The sequence below is a fragment of the Candoia aspera genome, chromosome 2, assembly GCF_035149785.1.
Source record: "Candoia aspera isolate rCanAsp1 chromosome 2, rCanAsp1.hap2, whole genome shotgun sequence".
NCBI lineage: Eukaryota > Metazoa > Chordata > Lepidosauria > Squamata > Boidae > Candoia > Candoia aspera.
In genome coordinates, this window is record NC_086154.1 from 192,561,776 (window position 1) to 192,578,361 (window position 16,586).

Genomic DNA, 16,586 nt, shown 5'->3' on the forward strand with positions numbered 1-16,586 from the left:
AGTACAGTTTCCTATAGGTTGTGCTTTTGCTGTTTTGTTTTGATTTCTGTTTTCTTCTGGATATGATCTGTTTCTCAACTTTTATTATTCTTGCTTTTAAAGTGTAAGCTGCCCTGAGTCATTTGGTGTCGGGCAGCTTCTAAAATAAACAAACTAATAGGTGAACCCAATGCTCATTCCCACTCTATGAACCAACATGAACTGTAAAAATAATCCAAGGTGAATAATCTGGCAATCACCAGAGATGATGGATATGTATCCTGTAAAGGCTCAAAAGAACTTTATTTTTTCATGTATATAATAATTCAGCACAAATTTTGATTAGACACAAATGCTAATATCAGGGAATAAGTAAATCTCCTCCCTTCAGGATTTGGAAGAGTTTAACACACTGAACTGAACATCATCTTCAAAAGTAGAAAGGGTATATCCTGTTTTCATTCAAATAGTTCAAAAGATCATTTAGAAAATGTAATTATGATCTAAAATTATGCCAGAATTATTTTCTCTTGTTTCAGAAACTATATAAAAACGTCAGAGTTATAACAAAACCCGAAGTGTTATTTTGTAGCACTTAAAAATTAACCAATTCATTATAGCATAAGGTTTGATGCAATTGTCTTTGTCAAAAAGGATCTTGTATTACAAAATATTGTTAGGCTGTAGGGTGCCACAAGATTCTTCACTGTGGTTTGCTCCAATAGGCTGTAATAACCCTGAAAGTTATTACAATAAACAATGTCATGGAGATGACTGATCAATATACTGTGTGCATAATTTTACTGCTTGAACTAAATAATAACATTAATTAACATGAGACAACTAGTGACTTACTGGATATACTCACTGTAACAGTAGAGAGAAGTTTTCTTTCTCCTTGATAAATTAGATTTTAAAATGTAAGTTGATTTGTTTTACAAGTTTTTCAACTTATGTAGGACAATGTGAAAATGATCCATGAGATACTTACTTTACAGACATTGTGCAGGCACTCTGTGGTCACCGGCTGGTAAACCAGCTCCTGGCAGCAAACACACATAAAGGATTGTTCCAGTTTCTTCAAAAAATTCTAGGACAGGACAAGGGAAAAATAATTAAGTCAAATGCTGAAGCGTTCATGATCTTTTCATAAAACAGCATTGTTTCTATATCAACCCAATCTTCACTTGTAATATAAAATACACTTGTAATGTAATATCTGAAATATGCCTTCTATTTTCATAAATATGCTACATATTAGCCAGATTGTGCCTTTACTCTGTGCAGCGCCTCATGCCCTCTGGTTGGTCTGGGAACTTACATTGCAGGCAGAACAAAGTCCTTGTTGTTCCAGTGAAAATCCAGTTGCATGACATTAAAAGGAAACAATGCAGAATATTGGTTAAAACACAAAACGTACCGGTCCTTCCTTAAGGAATTTAAGAACTTCATCCCATAGTTTCTGGTTCGGAGAGTCCTCCTGTATCAACCATCGTTGTTGCTGTGTTAGCTGAAAAGCTTCTCCTTTCCCTCCATCACTCATCTTCATGGTTTTGGCTGGGTTTGTAGGTTGCTTTATACTGTCTGGAAAAAATGTTATCAAACTACAATCATACATTTCCACTGGCTTCTTAGTCTAGCTAGATATCCTACAGGAACAGGCTTACTGATTAAATTACAAAAACTTCACATTTTACCAGAAAATTGAAAACAACACAAAAACAATCTTAAATTAGAAACTTTCCAGAACATAAGTTGAGTATACAAGTTTTATTCTTCATGTTTCTTAATACTCTGAATACATTATGTTCTGAAAATATATCCACCTTACTTCTTCTAAGGACAAACTAATGGATAGTAAGCATACTGATATTTGCAAAGATAGTTCTAACACAACTAGTGGTTTACAGAAACTGTTTTTCTTTTTAAGATACTTTCACAGAAAAAGTCAAGTTTTCCTTTTTATATGGGAGAGGTTTCAAGTAACTCCCCACAAAAAAACAGTATAATGCTTGACTCAAGTCTTAAATATTGAAAACAAACTTGTTCTTAAAATGTATTACTGCAGCAGCACCATCCATCCATAAGGGAAGCACTGGGATCTCTGAGAGAATTTTAAGGTTTGCAGAAGTAGAAAAAAATATCAGACAGGGAATTGCAAGCAGGCCAGTGAGGAACAACTGTGGTCCATGTGCACAGAATGCCAACTCATTGGAAAATTCAGACTGAGGGACCAGAGTAGAGTATCTTAAAAGAGACTATGGTAGCAAATTGAAGAGGATCCCTTCATATGGCAATAAATTATTAGCAAGCTAAAAGCAAACTTTTTTTTACAGTATTAATGGCTGGCTGGGGAATTCTGGGAGTTGAAGTCCATGCATCTTAAAGCTGCCAAGGTTGAGAAGCACTGAACTACACAGTAATGGCCAATAGTAGCCTATAGCCAACTGCTTTTTAAAAGTCCCAAAAACTGCACTGTCGAATTCTGGCAGAAAATACAGGAAACTAAAGGATAATTTCTCACCATTCTTGGTACTAAACAACCATAAACATTTTGAAGCACCCTGAAGACATGGCTCTTCGCCCAGGCCTTTGGCGAGGACAACTGACGCCCCTTTTCTTCCTTTTCTTTGTTCCTATCTGGGGTTTTTTCTGCCATCTCTGTTCCTTTGTTTTGTTTTGTATTGTTACTTGTTTTTAAATGTTTTTAACCATCTGTAAACAACCCAGAGTTGCTGGGAGTTGGGCGGCATATAAATTTAATAAATTATTATTATTATCATCATCATCATCATTATTACAAACAGATATGTAAGCATTCATTTAGTATAACCTATCCAAAGAAGTATCCTAAAACAATTTAAGCTTAGAGAACTCTATTTATTTATTTTATTTCCAATAACTTAAAATTACCCAAACTGTCTGAAAACACACCGCTCCCCACTCTAAAATTCAAGAGCCCTCATTTAGTTGACAGAGGTTATGCAAAAACTAGTGCTATGGGTCTTTGGATGATGTTATAAGGGTAAATCTAATGGCTAATACATATGGAAGAGAGGGCATACCTAGCATGACTGATACTTTTGTCAATGACCTGGCCAATGGCTGGCATAAAGACTCCTAAATGTCTTCTCTCTGAAGGTACTCATTCAGCCCTACAGTTCAGGAGCTAGTTGGGAATGAAGAAGCGATGGAACAATAGATAAACCACAGGCGGAAGATGACTCAGAAGAGATCCAACTGAATACAAGAAAGAATCAATATGAAAAGGCTAACTTCTCAAAGCTGACAGACACATTAGATGTTTTAGGGGACCCAGAGAAATTATGTTTCAGTATGGGTTGGAATACCTTCTATATCTGACAACTGATGGATTTAAGTAACTAGACATACCATCATTTATTGGTCTTTTCTGATTTCCATTGCTCTGTTCCATTGGCTCCTGTTTCATAGGCTGCTTTTTTACTTTATCTTTCTTTTCTTTATTTGCCATAGCTTCCCAATAGCCTTCTGGGTACTACAACATAAGAGCATCACATCTGAGAAGTATTTTAAGCAATGCTTGCATAAAAACAAGAGCATCTGGAATGACAGTATTTCCATATGATCCAATTCATCTCACAAGGTGGTTGTTGGGGGAAAATAGGAGGAGGAAGCAGTATTTGGTATGTTCACTGCCTTGAGTTATTTATAAAAATAATAAAGGTGGGATAGAAAATAAATTATATCAAAGAGAACTCCAGATCTGGAGGGGTAGCAAAAAAATCTGTAGTCTGAGTCAACTGATTCATAAAATCCCATTATTCCTTTGAAGCACAAAATGAACCCTGAGCCTTCATTTCTATCTTTACAACAAAAAATTGGCTGAAATTACTAGGTTTGCCTCCTTGGTAAGGAATCAAGGGCTGTTTCCATTTTTCTGTATTTTATCAACTGACCTAGGAATCCAAATGTTAACAAGTGAAGTAAGTAGTAGATTACCCACTTGAACACATTTTACATTGGTGGTGGTTTATGTTTGAAGGCTAGTAAGTCACATCTGAGACTCCCAATCTTCTGAAGGACTAAGCACGCATATCCAAAAGCTTTCTGTCCGTTCATTGCCAGGGAGGGCAGTTAAGGATAAGGATGGGAGCAGGAATCTCCTGGGGTAAACTGTTCATTCCCCCATAAAAACCATCCCAAAACATGAAAAAGGGGCCTCAACTGCACTTCCAAAATTCAGCCATTCGGTTGCTGAATTTCAATCATAATTTAAAAATTCTGGGGAGGGGGCATGGATGTAGTGCCATGTGTAGCCTATAGGTCGTTCACCTCTGATCTACATGAAATGAAGTATGGAGTTCTGAAATTTGAAGGTTATGGAGAAAATATAATCCAAGTCATCTGACATCTTTAAAACAAATCTTAAGAAAACCTTAAAAGAGAGCTTCAGCTGAGCATTGACTAGCTTATCTGTTTCAGTAAAATGTAAGAACTGTGGTAACTTTAAGTTCTAACCTGTAAACTCAGGCCCAATTTCTTCGACCGTTCAATTCCCTCTGTAGTCCAAGGTGCAGGTTCAGCATCATCTCTTCTCAGAAGATAGCGCCAAACTAAAAATCCACATTTTCCAATTTCTGGCCAATATTTCACCACCTGAATTATAAAGTTGCTTTTATATGTATCTTCTATAGTCTAGCTGCTTAAATCAACTTTAACAATCCATTCAAACATTTTTATCTAAAAAGTTTAACCTAAGAAGGGAATCATAAAATATTTTCTAATGTTAACTATACAAAATGTTTTTTTAGAAATCAAGTACATTAAGTAAAATAATAGTCAGTCATAGGACAGACAAAATAGAAATAAGATTCTTTAGAATGCCACACTAAAGCATGAATGAATTTATTGGTCTGTGATTTTCCTCTTTGCTTAGTTGTCCACTCAAGGTGGCTAATAAAATTAAAATGCAGAACACAAAAGAGAAAATTAACTGATAATCAACTATTAAAAACTTGGAGTTGCATCTTGAATGCTCTTCTAAGGCTCAGAGAATAAGAGCCGAACCAACTCCAAAAGAATACATCCCATGATATGAGTGTGGTACAGAAGAAGGGCCTCTGAAAATGGGGGCACACCCCAAAAGGCTTCTTCTGCAAATCATAATGTCCCCACAGGCTTGTTACAGAAGAGGCAGCCCATTATCAAACTTCAGTGTTTGTCAAGGGAACCAACTGTTTCCTTGATGGCAAGCAGTAGTAGAATGGATGTTATTTATTTATTTATCAAATTTTGTCACCGCCCATCTTCCCCCAAAAGAGGGACTTAGCATACTGATGGCATGAAACAACGTTCCAGCTGTTTCATGTAGATACTGAACAGCATGAGGGACAAGTTGGAGTCTCATGGGATGCTATAGATCAAGTTAGTGTCAAACAGAAGTGCCCCAGCAAAAGACCTCAAACTACTGCAAAACAGATAGCCTAGAAAAATTAGGAGGGTCACTCATCCTATCCATTTTCCAGCATAGGAAATCCACCAAGGCAGTTTCAGTCCCATATTTTAGCCAAAAGTTAAGATTAAAAGATCTGAAAGAGTAATAAAGTATTTGCCTGGAACCAATGTCCACAACTTATTCAGAAAAACTCTCTAGAAAGATACTATGGTCAACTATAGCTGAAAGATCCCAGAAAATTAACTGGGACATATTTTCCTAATCTCCTTCTGGGCAGAAGTCATAGAAAAAGCTAGGTAGTTGTAATGCTAAAACCAGATCTAAATCCCAACTGAAGTGGATTTTGGATCTATTTCATCCCAGCACATCTAAATATAAGAACTTCTTTATATATACATTAGTTCTAGGAAAAAAAATGTATGCTATCTGAAAAGCAACTTACATACAAAGGCAAGTTGATGTACTGATCTCAATTTATCTATCTTGCTTCTGATCATCTGCACTGTGTTGTAGTAGACTTCCTAAGCAATGGGTATTGCAAAGATGAAAGATCTTAAACTCAATATTGACTGTCTGCAACAAGTAACCTTTGATATTCAGACTGTTTCTCTAAAAAGTATATATTAATTTATACTGGTACATGGCAGATTTAAAATTTTTTATTGTAAATTAAGCTAAATAATAGAGAACTTTAGAGAGCTTTTTTACGGAAATCATCAAAAAGATATGAAGAACTGACAACTCTATTTCTTATGCTATAAACAGAAATCTAGTTTTTTTTTTAAGAATATGCATATATTATTAATATGCATTCTATTTGTCAATTCATTCTCTCCCTCCCTCACTTCAGATACATTGTGCAAAAGCTGAAAAAACAGACAACTAATACAATAGTGAATATTACAATAAATTGATTATTGATCCTAAATGAACATATTTTTCTACAGAAAGAGTTGAATCCAAAATTGCATGAACAGAAAGCTGTGTGCACAATGGGCTTTCTTTAAAGCTTCTCTGATAGATCAGAGGGGCACTAAACAGCTCTAACTGTGTCAGGAGGAACATCCAGAAATCACAAAAAATTATACACAGGCTCTTTTTCTCCTCATGCTACGTGGCATGCTTCTACATGATTTTCAGCAATTCCCAGACTACCCCAAATCTCTGGGAAGATTTTTCAGGGGGGAAGTGGATCATTATGTTTTTCAGTAAAACAAAAGGTACTTAGTTATTAATATTTTCCAGCGTTAGCACAAACATAGCAGAACAACATTTACCTTGTATATACCATCATATCTATTGCCTTCCTCTGGAGCGTATTTGCTGATCCTTCGACCTTTTGAACTGCGAACAACTCTAACTGGTTTTCCAGCTCTCCAATTTTTAGACTCAGCTCCATTTTTGTCATCCAGTGGGGCATCACAATTTAGAGCCAGGGCCCTGCAAAGTATTTTCTTAAAGGTCTTCACATAACAGAATGTTTCTTAAAGTACCAGAGCATCAGTGAGGATTATCATGACATACCAAACTATTGCAATTTGATGCTCCACAGTCAGCAGAGCATACAGTAGGCTGGTCAAGCCTAAAATCACTACTGACTCAACTAGTTTGTTCCTATAGAAAAAGTAGTGCCTAATCTCAAGCCTGAACATATCCTCCTTTTCTTCCTTCACAGAAGCCAGAGTGCTGCATTCAGGCAGTCATAGCCTCAGCCTCCAGATGCAAGTGTCCCACAATTGGAAGGGCTCATAAATTCACTGTGAGTCACCCATTAAAACTAAACATTAAAGAGATCCATTTACTCTTGCTTTCTCCACTGCCCCCCTCCCCCACTCATTCTGCTTTATCCTCTCACCAACAAGATAATGAGAAGTGGAAATATTGTTTTCCTCTGAAGGAAAAGTTGCAGACCAGCTCTGCCTAGCATCTTGATTTCCCAGAGCACTTTAATTTTCCAGGGGGCCTCTAACTTGCCTTAGTAATCTATAAGGTGCAACAGATTTAAGATGACTACCTATTTGGAAGTGGACAGTTTCACATTAAAAGAATGAATGTTTGCTCCTTAAAAGCAAATAGGAAAATATTTTCAAAGAGGTACCTGTTCATGTGTGTTAGAGTTTGATCAAATGAATGTTCCCCAATTCTTTTATTGCCAGAAAGATCTCTTCCACCACTCCCAGTGTAAGTAAATTCATCACCTCGATCCTATATAAAAAAATAAATTCTCCTTTAAAATGTCAAATTATGATTGGGGATAGACAGGTCTCAAATATACAAATAGAAAATGAGTCCCACGCAATAACAGCTGTGCATATTCAAACACAACAATACTTGGGCTGCTGGTGCCACAGATATTTGGGGAGGTGTTGCTATGTGTGTGTGGTCACGTCCAAGTGTGTTTGCATATGAATGTGTCTGTTTATCTAAAAACACAAAAAGTATTGGCTTCAGTAGGCAGCTTTTTAGAAGAACCAAATATTTACAAACCATCCTAAGTGGGGCAAGAGGGGAACAGAATAGCAGATCTCCTGATATGCCACATTCTGAGCAAAAATGGAATGATTTTTCAACCCAGATCTTCACATTCACAGTCCTTCCCTCCATATCTGTTCTACTGTATATCCAGGACAGATTCGCATGCAGCAAATCTAAGTAAGTGGCAAACAGCTGGATCTAACAGCAACAGATTTCTACATACCTAGGCATACGGAATGCCTCTCCTAGGCCAAGTATCCTACCTACAATCTTCAGTGTTGTTAAAAGACTGGCAAAAAGTTCCCAGAACACCATTAACTGAGGGGAGGACATGGTTGCGCTCTTAAATTTTTTAGAATATAGATTAGGAAAAAGTTGTTGTTATACTTCATATATTTTAGCGTATTTGTATATTATCTCTTGTTAAAAAATCAGTTCAATAACATCGACTAGCAGTTTGCATTCTTAACAGTGTCCACTACTCCGGTTTTTGTGCATATGTGGGTGTCTGACTGGCTTTTTGTTTTGTTCCAATTCTTGTTGAAGTTGTACTGCATTATATACACATTGATATAATCACTTTTATTAATATCTTAGTACATTATCAGAGAATCCATTCAGAAGAAAGTTGAGTTTGAACAATTTAAAATAAATAAATAATGAACTGAAGGGCTTTGAGTGATTTTGGACCTCATAGTTATGCTGAAGTACTAACCTTTCTCTCCCTGGCTACAACACTTCCCCAAGGTGTAAATTATCACCTGTCTCCCCCCCCAGCCTCCAAAATTTACTGTAATGAGGCATTTAATGCTACTTAAAAGTTAACTGGTTCAAGGGCAGGTGAGGAGATTAATAAGTGAAGCAAGGATTAAATCTGGTTGGTAGCTACTATTTGATCTAAAGCATGGAGTGATTAACTTTTCAATGGCTAGAGGATTATTTGTTATTTGTTCTTGTGACTGGTGAAAGGCGAGAGTAATGATGTACAGCATAATTGAATGGGGGAAGAAGATTCTTCTGGGATTGTTTTGGAAAATAAAGGAAAATTACTCCAAGGCTTATGCACCTTCCTTTTTATCTGAAGTATACTACTGATTTTGGTATTAGCTATTTGGTAAAAATGCATTTTTACTTCCACATCATCTCAGTAATAACTAATTAGCATATAACTGCAAATGATACCAATAAACTAAAACAAACCTGAAGCAACAACATTGCTACTATACTGTTTGTATTAATCACAAAATTGTAGGCCTGAGGAAGTAGGGCAAAACTGTCATGAGTTCTGATGGTGAGGAGGGGGCCACTATCCAGGGGCAAAAACGCATGTGTAGTTTAGAGACTTTGAGCTGTCATTCAAAGAAACCCAGAACAGACCTGCCTTGACTTTTGGGGGTTTATCTGTCTGGGTTTTCCCATGCTTCTTCAGTATGGTAGGATTTTCTGTCTAGTATAGCAATAATAAAGCACTAGAGACTTCTTCCTCGTCTCGGCGTGGTTCTTGCTTAGTCAGGACAAAAACATATAAAAAGTAAATTATATCTTCTTGAGCTACTTAGTATGTGAACGTGAAATGTGGGCTATAAATAAAAAGAAGCATTAATTAAATATCAAAGCCTGCCAGTTAATGCCAGTTCACTGCTATCAAGAGTAATTGGCTGTAGCAGTTGATGATCTTGGCTTACACACTAAAAATCTATTAATGATTTATCTAGTAGATAGAAATGTTTTGTAACATTTCATATGCAACTTATGACAACCAAAATGCTATGAAGTATTCTAGTAAAATTATATGAACCGATTTTTTGGTTGCACCATTGACATACCATTTTTAAAGTTTGATTGCTAGATACATATCCCTCCTTTATTTTGTGCAACTCAAGGTGGCACAAATAATGCTCCCTCTTCCAATTTTCCTCACACAACAACCCTGCAAGGTACATTGGGCTGAGAGAATGTGATTGGCCCCAAATCACCCAGCTGGCTTCCTTTTAAAAAAATTCCCTTTATTTTTATAATTATTGCGTAAGAATTGTACAAAAGTCAGAAATCAAAAATAGAAATGCAAGGAGATAGAGTGTAATATAAAAAAACATTGTAAAAAGAAGTATTCAATAGCGCCTTTCCTACTTCCTTTAATTTTCCCTCCAAAACTACTACTTAGATATTCATACATTGCTTTAAACTTTTACAGTTATTGTTTGTATCTATTTTAATCGTTTTTTCCAGTTGTTTCTCTCTTTTCTTCAAAAACCATATTCTAAATGTCTTAGCTTGCCTTGCTATGTAATATGTTGTATGTAAGGGAGCCATTCCTGCTTGAACTTGGTTAGACTTTTGTTATGAATATATATAATCAATTTCTTCATTGGCACATATCCTCCTATTTTGGTCTCCCAATCTTGTATTGTCGGCATGGTTTCTGTTTTCCAATATTGTGCCAAATTGAGTCTTGCCGCCATCAGCATACAGTATATATCAATAAATGGTGATACCTGTTATGATCACGGATGGTGAGCAGGAGGGGGCCCCTATCCAGGGGGGAAAACGCATGCGTAGTTTAGAGGCTTTGAGCTGTCATTCAAAGAAACCCAGAACAGAACCGCCTTGAGTTTGGGGGCTTATATGTCTGGATTTTCCCACACTCCTTCAGTTTGGTAGGATTTTCTGTCTACTATAGCAGTTTAATAAACACTAGAGACATTCTCCTCATCTCAGCGTGGTCTTTGCTTAAGCCAGGACAATACCTTTCTGGAATAATTCCTAATAAAAATATTTGTGGTTTCAATTCAAATTTTATTTTCAAAATTCCCTTAATGTTTTGATGTATTTCTTTCCAGTACTTTTGAATTTTCTGCATGACTACTACATACAATGTTCCTTTTGTTCTTATAGCATTTCACCCAGCTGGCTTCCAGGCTTAAGAGAGAACTAGAATGTCCTGTCTCCCAGTTTCTAGTCCATCTCCTCAACCACTACACCAAACCAACTCATTATGAAGACATATAGAAAAGTAATGAAGTTTTTAGACAAAAATTTAACAAAGAAACGAAGAAATCAAACTTGAATAGTTTTTACACTCCTAAAATGAACACAATAGCAAATATTTGGCTGACGGGAACTACAATGGAAAATTAATTATAATGTAAGAAAATATAAATACAGAACAGCAATAATTCTAAAACTAATTAAAAAGGAAATACAATAATATTAAGCCATTAAATCTATTACTATAAAATAAGTGGGCCCCTATGTTTAGAAGTTTTAAAACTATGTATAAAGCAATAAGGATAAAATATAGTAAATGATAAGTAAGGTTATGCATAACCTATTGCTTCCCAAACCAGCTTTCAAACCTAGAGTAGATTGGAAGAATTTGTAAGAAAAAAGTCTGAGACAAAGGAAGAAGGCAAATCCTTAACATTAGTGAACAGCAAAGCAGCAGTATGTCCATATAAGTCATAAATAACACCATGCCTCCTTGTTTTAAAATTATGATACAGTTGTTCATTACTAGGTTTTTATAATCTGTTCCTGATGACTCCACTACTCAGCTAATTCAGATGGAGGCCTCGTCAAAAGACAATCAGGCTATGCACACTAAGTCCTGCGTATGTCAGCAAGATGTGGCGCAAGACTACAGCCTTAGCAAAAAAAAAACCCCTCTCTGGATTACAGTTGGTTAACAGACCTGAACGAGCAGCATACAAATATTGTACATATATTAAATAAATAATTATATATGGCATACAGTAAATAAATTTAAAATGACCGAAGATTAAGGGATTCTGTAATGAAATCTCCTTGCAAGTAAAAAAAAATCAGTGCTAAGTAATTTGTTGACTACTATTATAGAAATATGCCATACTAACCTGCTATAAATGTTGTTAAAGCTAAAAGAGCCAACAGAGTCAAAGGTTTCTCTTTGTTTCTCAGCCATACATGTATGATTTTGTTTGCATGGCCAGCATAACATACCCTGATCCTCACAGTTCACTCCAAGGTCATATCAATTCTTATATAACAGCTCCCACCAAAAGATATTCATGTCTTTACTGGAAAACTCTGGCAGTGGCAGCAGGTCACTAAGTGTTATTGGCAAAATATACATAATACTATCATGCTACCAAGAACGTCTTTACTACGAGTTCTTAGCGACAACCCTTGGCACGCTGCTTACGGTTTTATGGTTCACTTGTAGTATGCTTCAAAATTCTTCCTCACGGTACAGAGCTGGAGAAGAGGGCGGAAACATTACTCTGACTGTAGAAAACCACTTATGCCTAAACAAACCATGGCTACATTTATGGAATGAAAAAGAAATATTGATACAGTATATAGCAGAACAGATTGTTGCTGTATTTATTAGTTGTAAATGTTTCCCAACACCTGCTTCTAACTACTAGATATACAGGTATGTCTGAGCCAAACTGCCACAAATACAATACATTTTTTAAAAACCCACAATACTTCACAGCAGCATTGCTTAAGCTTTTACATGTACTTTAGTTGAGACCTAGTTACCATTGAAAAAACTGTCTGAACTAAATCACTTAGAACTGCAGATAGCCAATATGTACCTAAAATACCAAAAAAAAAAAATCTTCCAAAGAGCAAAGAGAAAAATTATGTCACAGCCTTTTCTCAGTTATTTTCTGCTTGTAAGGATATTTTATTTTTATTCAATAATGTGAGTGCCTCCTGAAGTGTGATATATAGACAATAGTCAGTAGAGTCCATATACAAATTATCATCTCAGTAAGCTTTAGGCTAACATGAAAGATAATTCTGGATCCCAGAATTACTGTTACTGTTCTGTTATTAAAGAGCCATGGGGGAGACTGAGTGCCTGATGCCACCAGCTTTCATCCCCTTTTGTGCCCATGTTGTCCCATTCCCCAAAGAAGCAACAACAAATTCTCACATTCTGAAAGGCACATGGCTTGCAGCCAACAATTTGGAAGCTGGGCCACTGACTGACAAAATGATTCTGAGTTATCTGCTGACAGTAGATTGCTGTCTGTTAACATTATGGCCATTTCAACAAAGAAGGTAAAGAACACAATAAAAATTAGGAACAACAGGAAAAGAGAATGGGAAAGGAAAATAATTGGAGGCACAGATATATGACTGGGTTGGTCCTGACTGGCTCTGCTGTAGGGAAAGCAAGAAGAATTTTAAAAGGTGTCTGCCTCTACAGTTCCAAGTATATGTTACCAATTATTGCCAGAAAAAAATTGGGAATGCCTTAGCAACAAAGGAAGTCCAGACCATTAGGTTTGGGATACAACACATTATTTCTATATGATAGTCACTTTAGGAGAATGAAGATTCAACATGGTTGGTCTTAGACTATAAATAAATGTTGATTGATTAAGATTCAATTTATATTCACCTTAGACTTATAGGATGGATGGATTTATCCGTTCAATCACGCCCAATTTTCGGAAACTGCCTGGACAAGTCCCTGCAGTTTTCTTGGCAAGGTTTTGGAAGTAGTTTGCCATTGCCTCCTTCCTAGGACTGAGAGAAAGTGACTGGCCCAAGGTCACCCAGCTGGCTTTGTACCTAAGCTCACAGTCTCCCAGTTTCTAGCCTGATGCCTCAACCACTACACCAAACTGGCTCTCTGATTTATAGAATAGGCCTATTATATTCACCTTAATTTATCTTACCAGGGAGGGATTTGAAACACAAAGTGTTTCTGAACTGTAGCAGGACAACATGACTAAAATTCCATTCTGCTAAGGCTCTGATATTAATCTCTGTTGTCACAAACAATTCCTAGTGATAGAAGGATAGAAGTATCCATGTCCTACCTATGGCTAAACATCCATTTTGGTCCAGCTGGTGAAGTTGCATCATTTGAGCTGTCACAAAACAATTTTCTGCATGTTAATGAATTTCTGTATTTTTCTCTCCTTCCCTATTCAGAATCCCAGTATAGCTGCGTGCTGGATCCTACTGATATATAGCTAACACAAAAGTATATCAGTTTTAAACATTTAAAAAACATTTTTACCAACATGGTTACATCTTTGTACAGGATGAGATAGTAAAATCAAATAGAGCATCAATATGTAAAATAATCAGAATATAAAACTTACAACTTCATCTTCAAATCCTCCAGCCAACACAAGGGAGTAAGCTCCATCATTACTACGTCCATGGATTCCACCAACGTGAGGTCTATGAACACCTGCTTCACTCACCTTTAAGATAAAAGAAGTAAATTTAAAATATGTTCCTATTTGTAATAGCAGAGTTAACATAACAGTGCATCTAATTAAAATACTTAAATACTGTTTTCCTGAAAAAATGTACTCAAAAACTACTAAATTGTACTCAAAGCACTTCCCAGTTTCAAAAGTATTTTGTCATATATTATAGTGCTGCAGTTATAGAAAAGTATATTTAAAACTTGAGTCTCTAGAGCAAGGTTCCTCAGCCAGGGTTCTGTGGAACCCTAGGGTTCCGAGAGAGATGACTAGGGGTTCCCTGGGAGATCATGATTTATTTAAAAACTTATTTCAAATTTGGGCAGCTTCACATTAAAGAGGTAAGTTTCATTCTTTATTTTTAGTTTAAGAACACTGTTAATGCATATATGCAGGCCTACACAGGAAACAAATATAATAATTTTGTAACTTCTGGCCTATATTTGAGCCTGAATGTGCAGGGGTTTCCCTGAGGCTTGAAAAATATTGCAAGGATTCTTCCAGGGTCAAAAGGCTGAGAAAGGCTGCCCTAGAGCAATGTAAAGTTTTGGCCACTATCTAAGACAAAAGGTTTATCATAAAGGTATTAGCCCAGGGTCACAAAAAGTTCACTTCTGTTAGTCTGCTGAGACCCTATCAATAATTCAGTGCAACAATGGGAGAAATTCAAAAGCAACCAGTAGTACAACATAAAAACTAACTGGCCTTACATATGACATTAGGAAACCCAAGTAATGATTTATACTCATACAAATGACACAGCAGTGAAAAGAAGAGTAGAATAAAATGTATCTACATACCTGCACTCTAAATTTCCATGTTGCTCCAACAGGAACACCAGGTATAGGTCCATAATGGTTAGAAGGAACAATAGTGCATTCCTTAGTACGGCCAACACAGGCCATGCCCTACCAACATCAGGAGAACACAGCAAGCAATTAATCACAGTAGTTGTGAAACTTTATGAAGAAATACACGTTTTACCAATGTTTTAGTCCACGGCTTATTCAAAAGCTGTTTTGAAAACAGGCTGTTGTTCTAAGAGAGTCAATGCAAAATGTTCCCAGGTAGCTTTGTTCATTTTTTTGAGAACAGCTACTGTGAATTATATATAAAATGAGCACATTTTTCTTTATTAGCAGCATATAAAAGACAGAATAAAAAAAAAATTCATATTGCAGATATATTTACAGGTATTCTTCACTTAAAGTCCACTTGTTCAGCAACCACTTGAAGTTATGACAGTGCTAAACAAGGGGGCTTACAACAGGTCCTCATAGTTGCAGCCATCACACTGTCTCCGCAGTCACATGATCACAATTTGGATGCTTGGCAACCAGCTCACAATTACAACATTACAGTGCCAGTGGTCATGTGATCGCCATTTGTGACCTTCATTGCTGGCTTCTGACAAGCAAAGTTAATGGGGATACTGCAACCATGCAGGATTTGCCAAATGACAGCAGCTGGGACTACCAGAACTGCTGCTGTTATTCAGCATGGTTGAATGGTTCCCAGCCCCAATTACCCTAAGTGAGGACTACTATATTTATGTTTTATAATATACTTTTCAATTAGGATTTTCAGAGTTCTCCATCCAGAATAGATAGAACAAAATATTTCACTGGAACCAGTTAACAGAATTTTCTCTAATCTAGATTAAAATTCCATTATTAACCCCTATTTCAGCCATTACTGAAGTCCCTTAACTTCCAAAGGATTTTCATTTAGCTGGTACAAACATATATCGCAAGAGGCACCATCGTAGAAGAACCATTTCTACTAATAAGAGGCGAGGGGCTTTTCTAAAAGTATAATTGCCAATTTATTAGCATTCAAATAACAGAGTTGGCAAGATCTAATTGCCCCTGGGGAAAGTATTTCACAACTCAGAAACCACTGGCATTTTCTATGGATTATACCTAAGCACCATTCACTGACTCTTTGAAGATGGTGGCAGATACATGGACAGCTTTTGATGAAATGCTTAAAGAACAGGCAGATTCGCAGTGAGGCAGGGAAATCAGATACCATAGTACCAAGCTATTTAACTCTTCATAGGTTTATTAAATTGTGCCCAAAAAAAGACTAGAACCCAGTTAAGACTTTAATTCAAATATTATTCACCTAAACAGCACCTCTCAACAGTTTCACTGCTGTATTCTGAACTAATTGAATATCTGAAGTACTCTTATTCAAGACCATTCCACATACAAAGCATTTTACTATTCATGCTTGAAAGTTCTGATGTCGCTGACAAAGCTAAAATAATAAAAATCTATTTGCATCTAACAGGAGCCACAAGTGCCATAGTAGTAATCTAAAATAATGCAAAAGTTGTTGTGCTATAGACAATTCTCTAGTGTAACAGCTGGCAACCTGATTTTAAAAGTGACTGCAGTTACTTTTAAATGTAACACTAAAATAATAAACATTTCATTTCACTTTGCCAGCAACATGGAAGCAGAATAAGCACA

At 36.3% G+C, this 16,586-nt stretch overlaps 1 protein-coding gene across 1 annotated transcript in view; it reads right to left on the bottom strand.

The window, feature by feature from the left end:
* Positions 1-16,586, bottom strand: part of UHRF2 (ubiquitin like with PHD and ring finger domains 2) — a 74,917-nt gene that overhangs the window by 2,879 nt on the left and 55,452 nt on the right. The window contains exons 8-15 of the mRNA XM_063295066.1: positions 14,910-15,017; positions 13,999-14,103; positions 7,515-7,621; positions 6,694-6,856; positions 4,480-4,617; positions 3,373-3,496; positions 1,400-1,563; positions 971-1,069 (exon numbers count right to left, since the gene is read on the bottom strand). Of these exons, the coding sequence (XP_063151136.1) occupies positions 971-1,069; positions 1,400-1,563; positions 3,373-3,496; positions 4,480-4,617; positions 6,694-6,856; positions 7,515-7,621; positions 13,999-14,103; positions 14,910-15,017 (1,008 nt within the window). The remainder of the gene's footprint in view (positions 1-970; positions 1,070-1,399; positions 1,564-3,372; positions 3,497-4,479; positions 4,618-6,693; positions 6,857-7,514; positions 7,622-13,998; positions 14,104-14,909; positions 15,018-16,586) is intronic.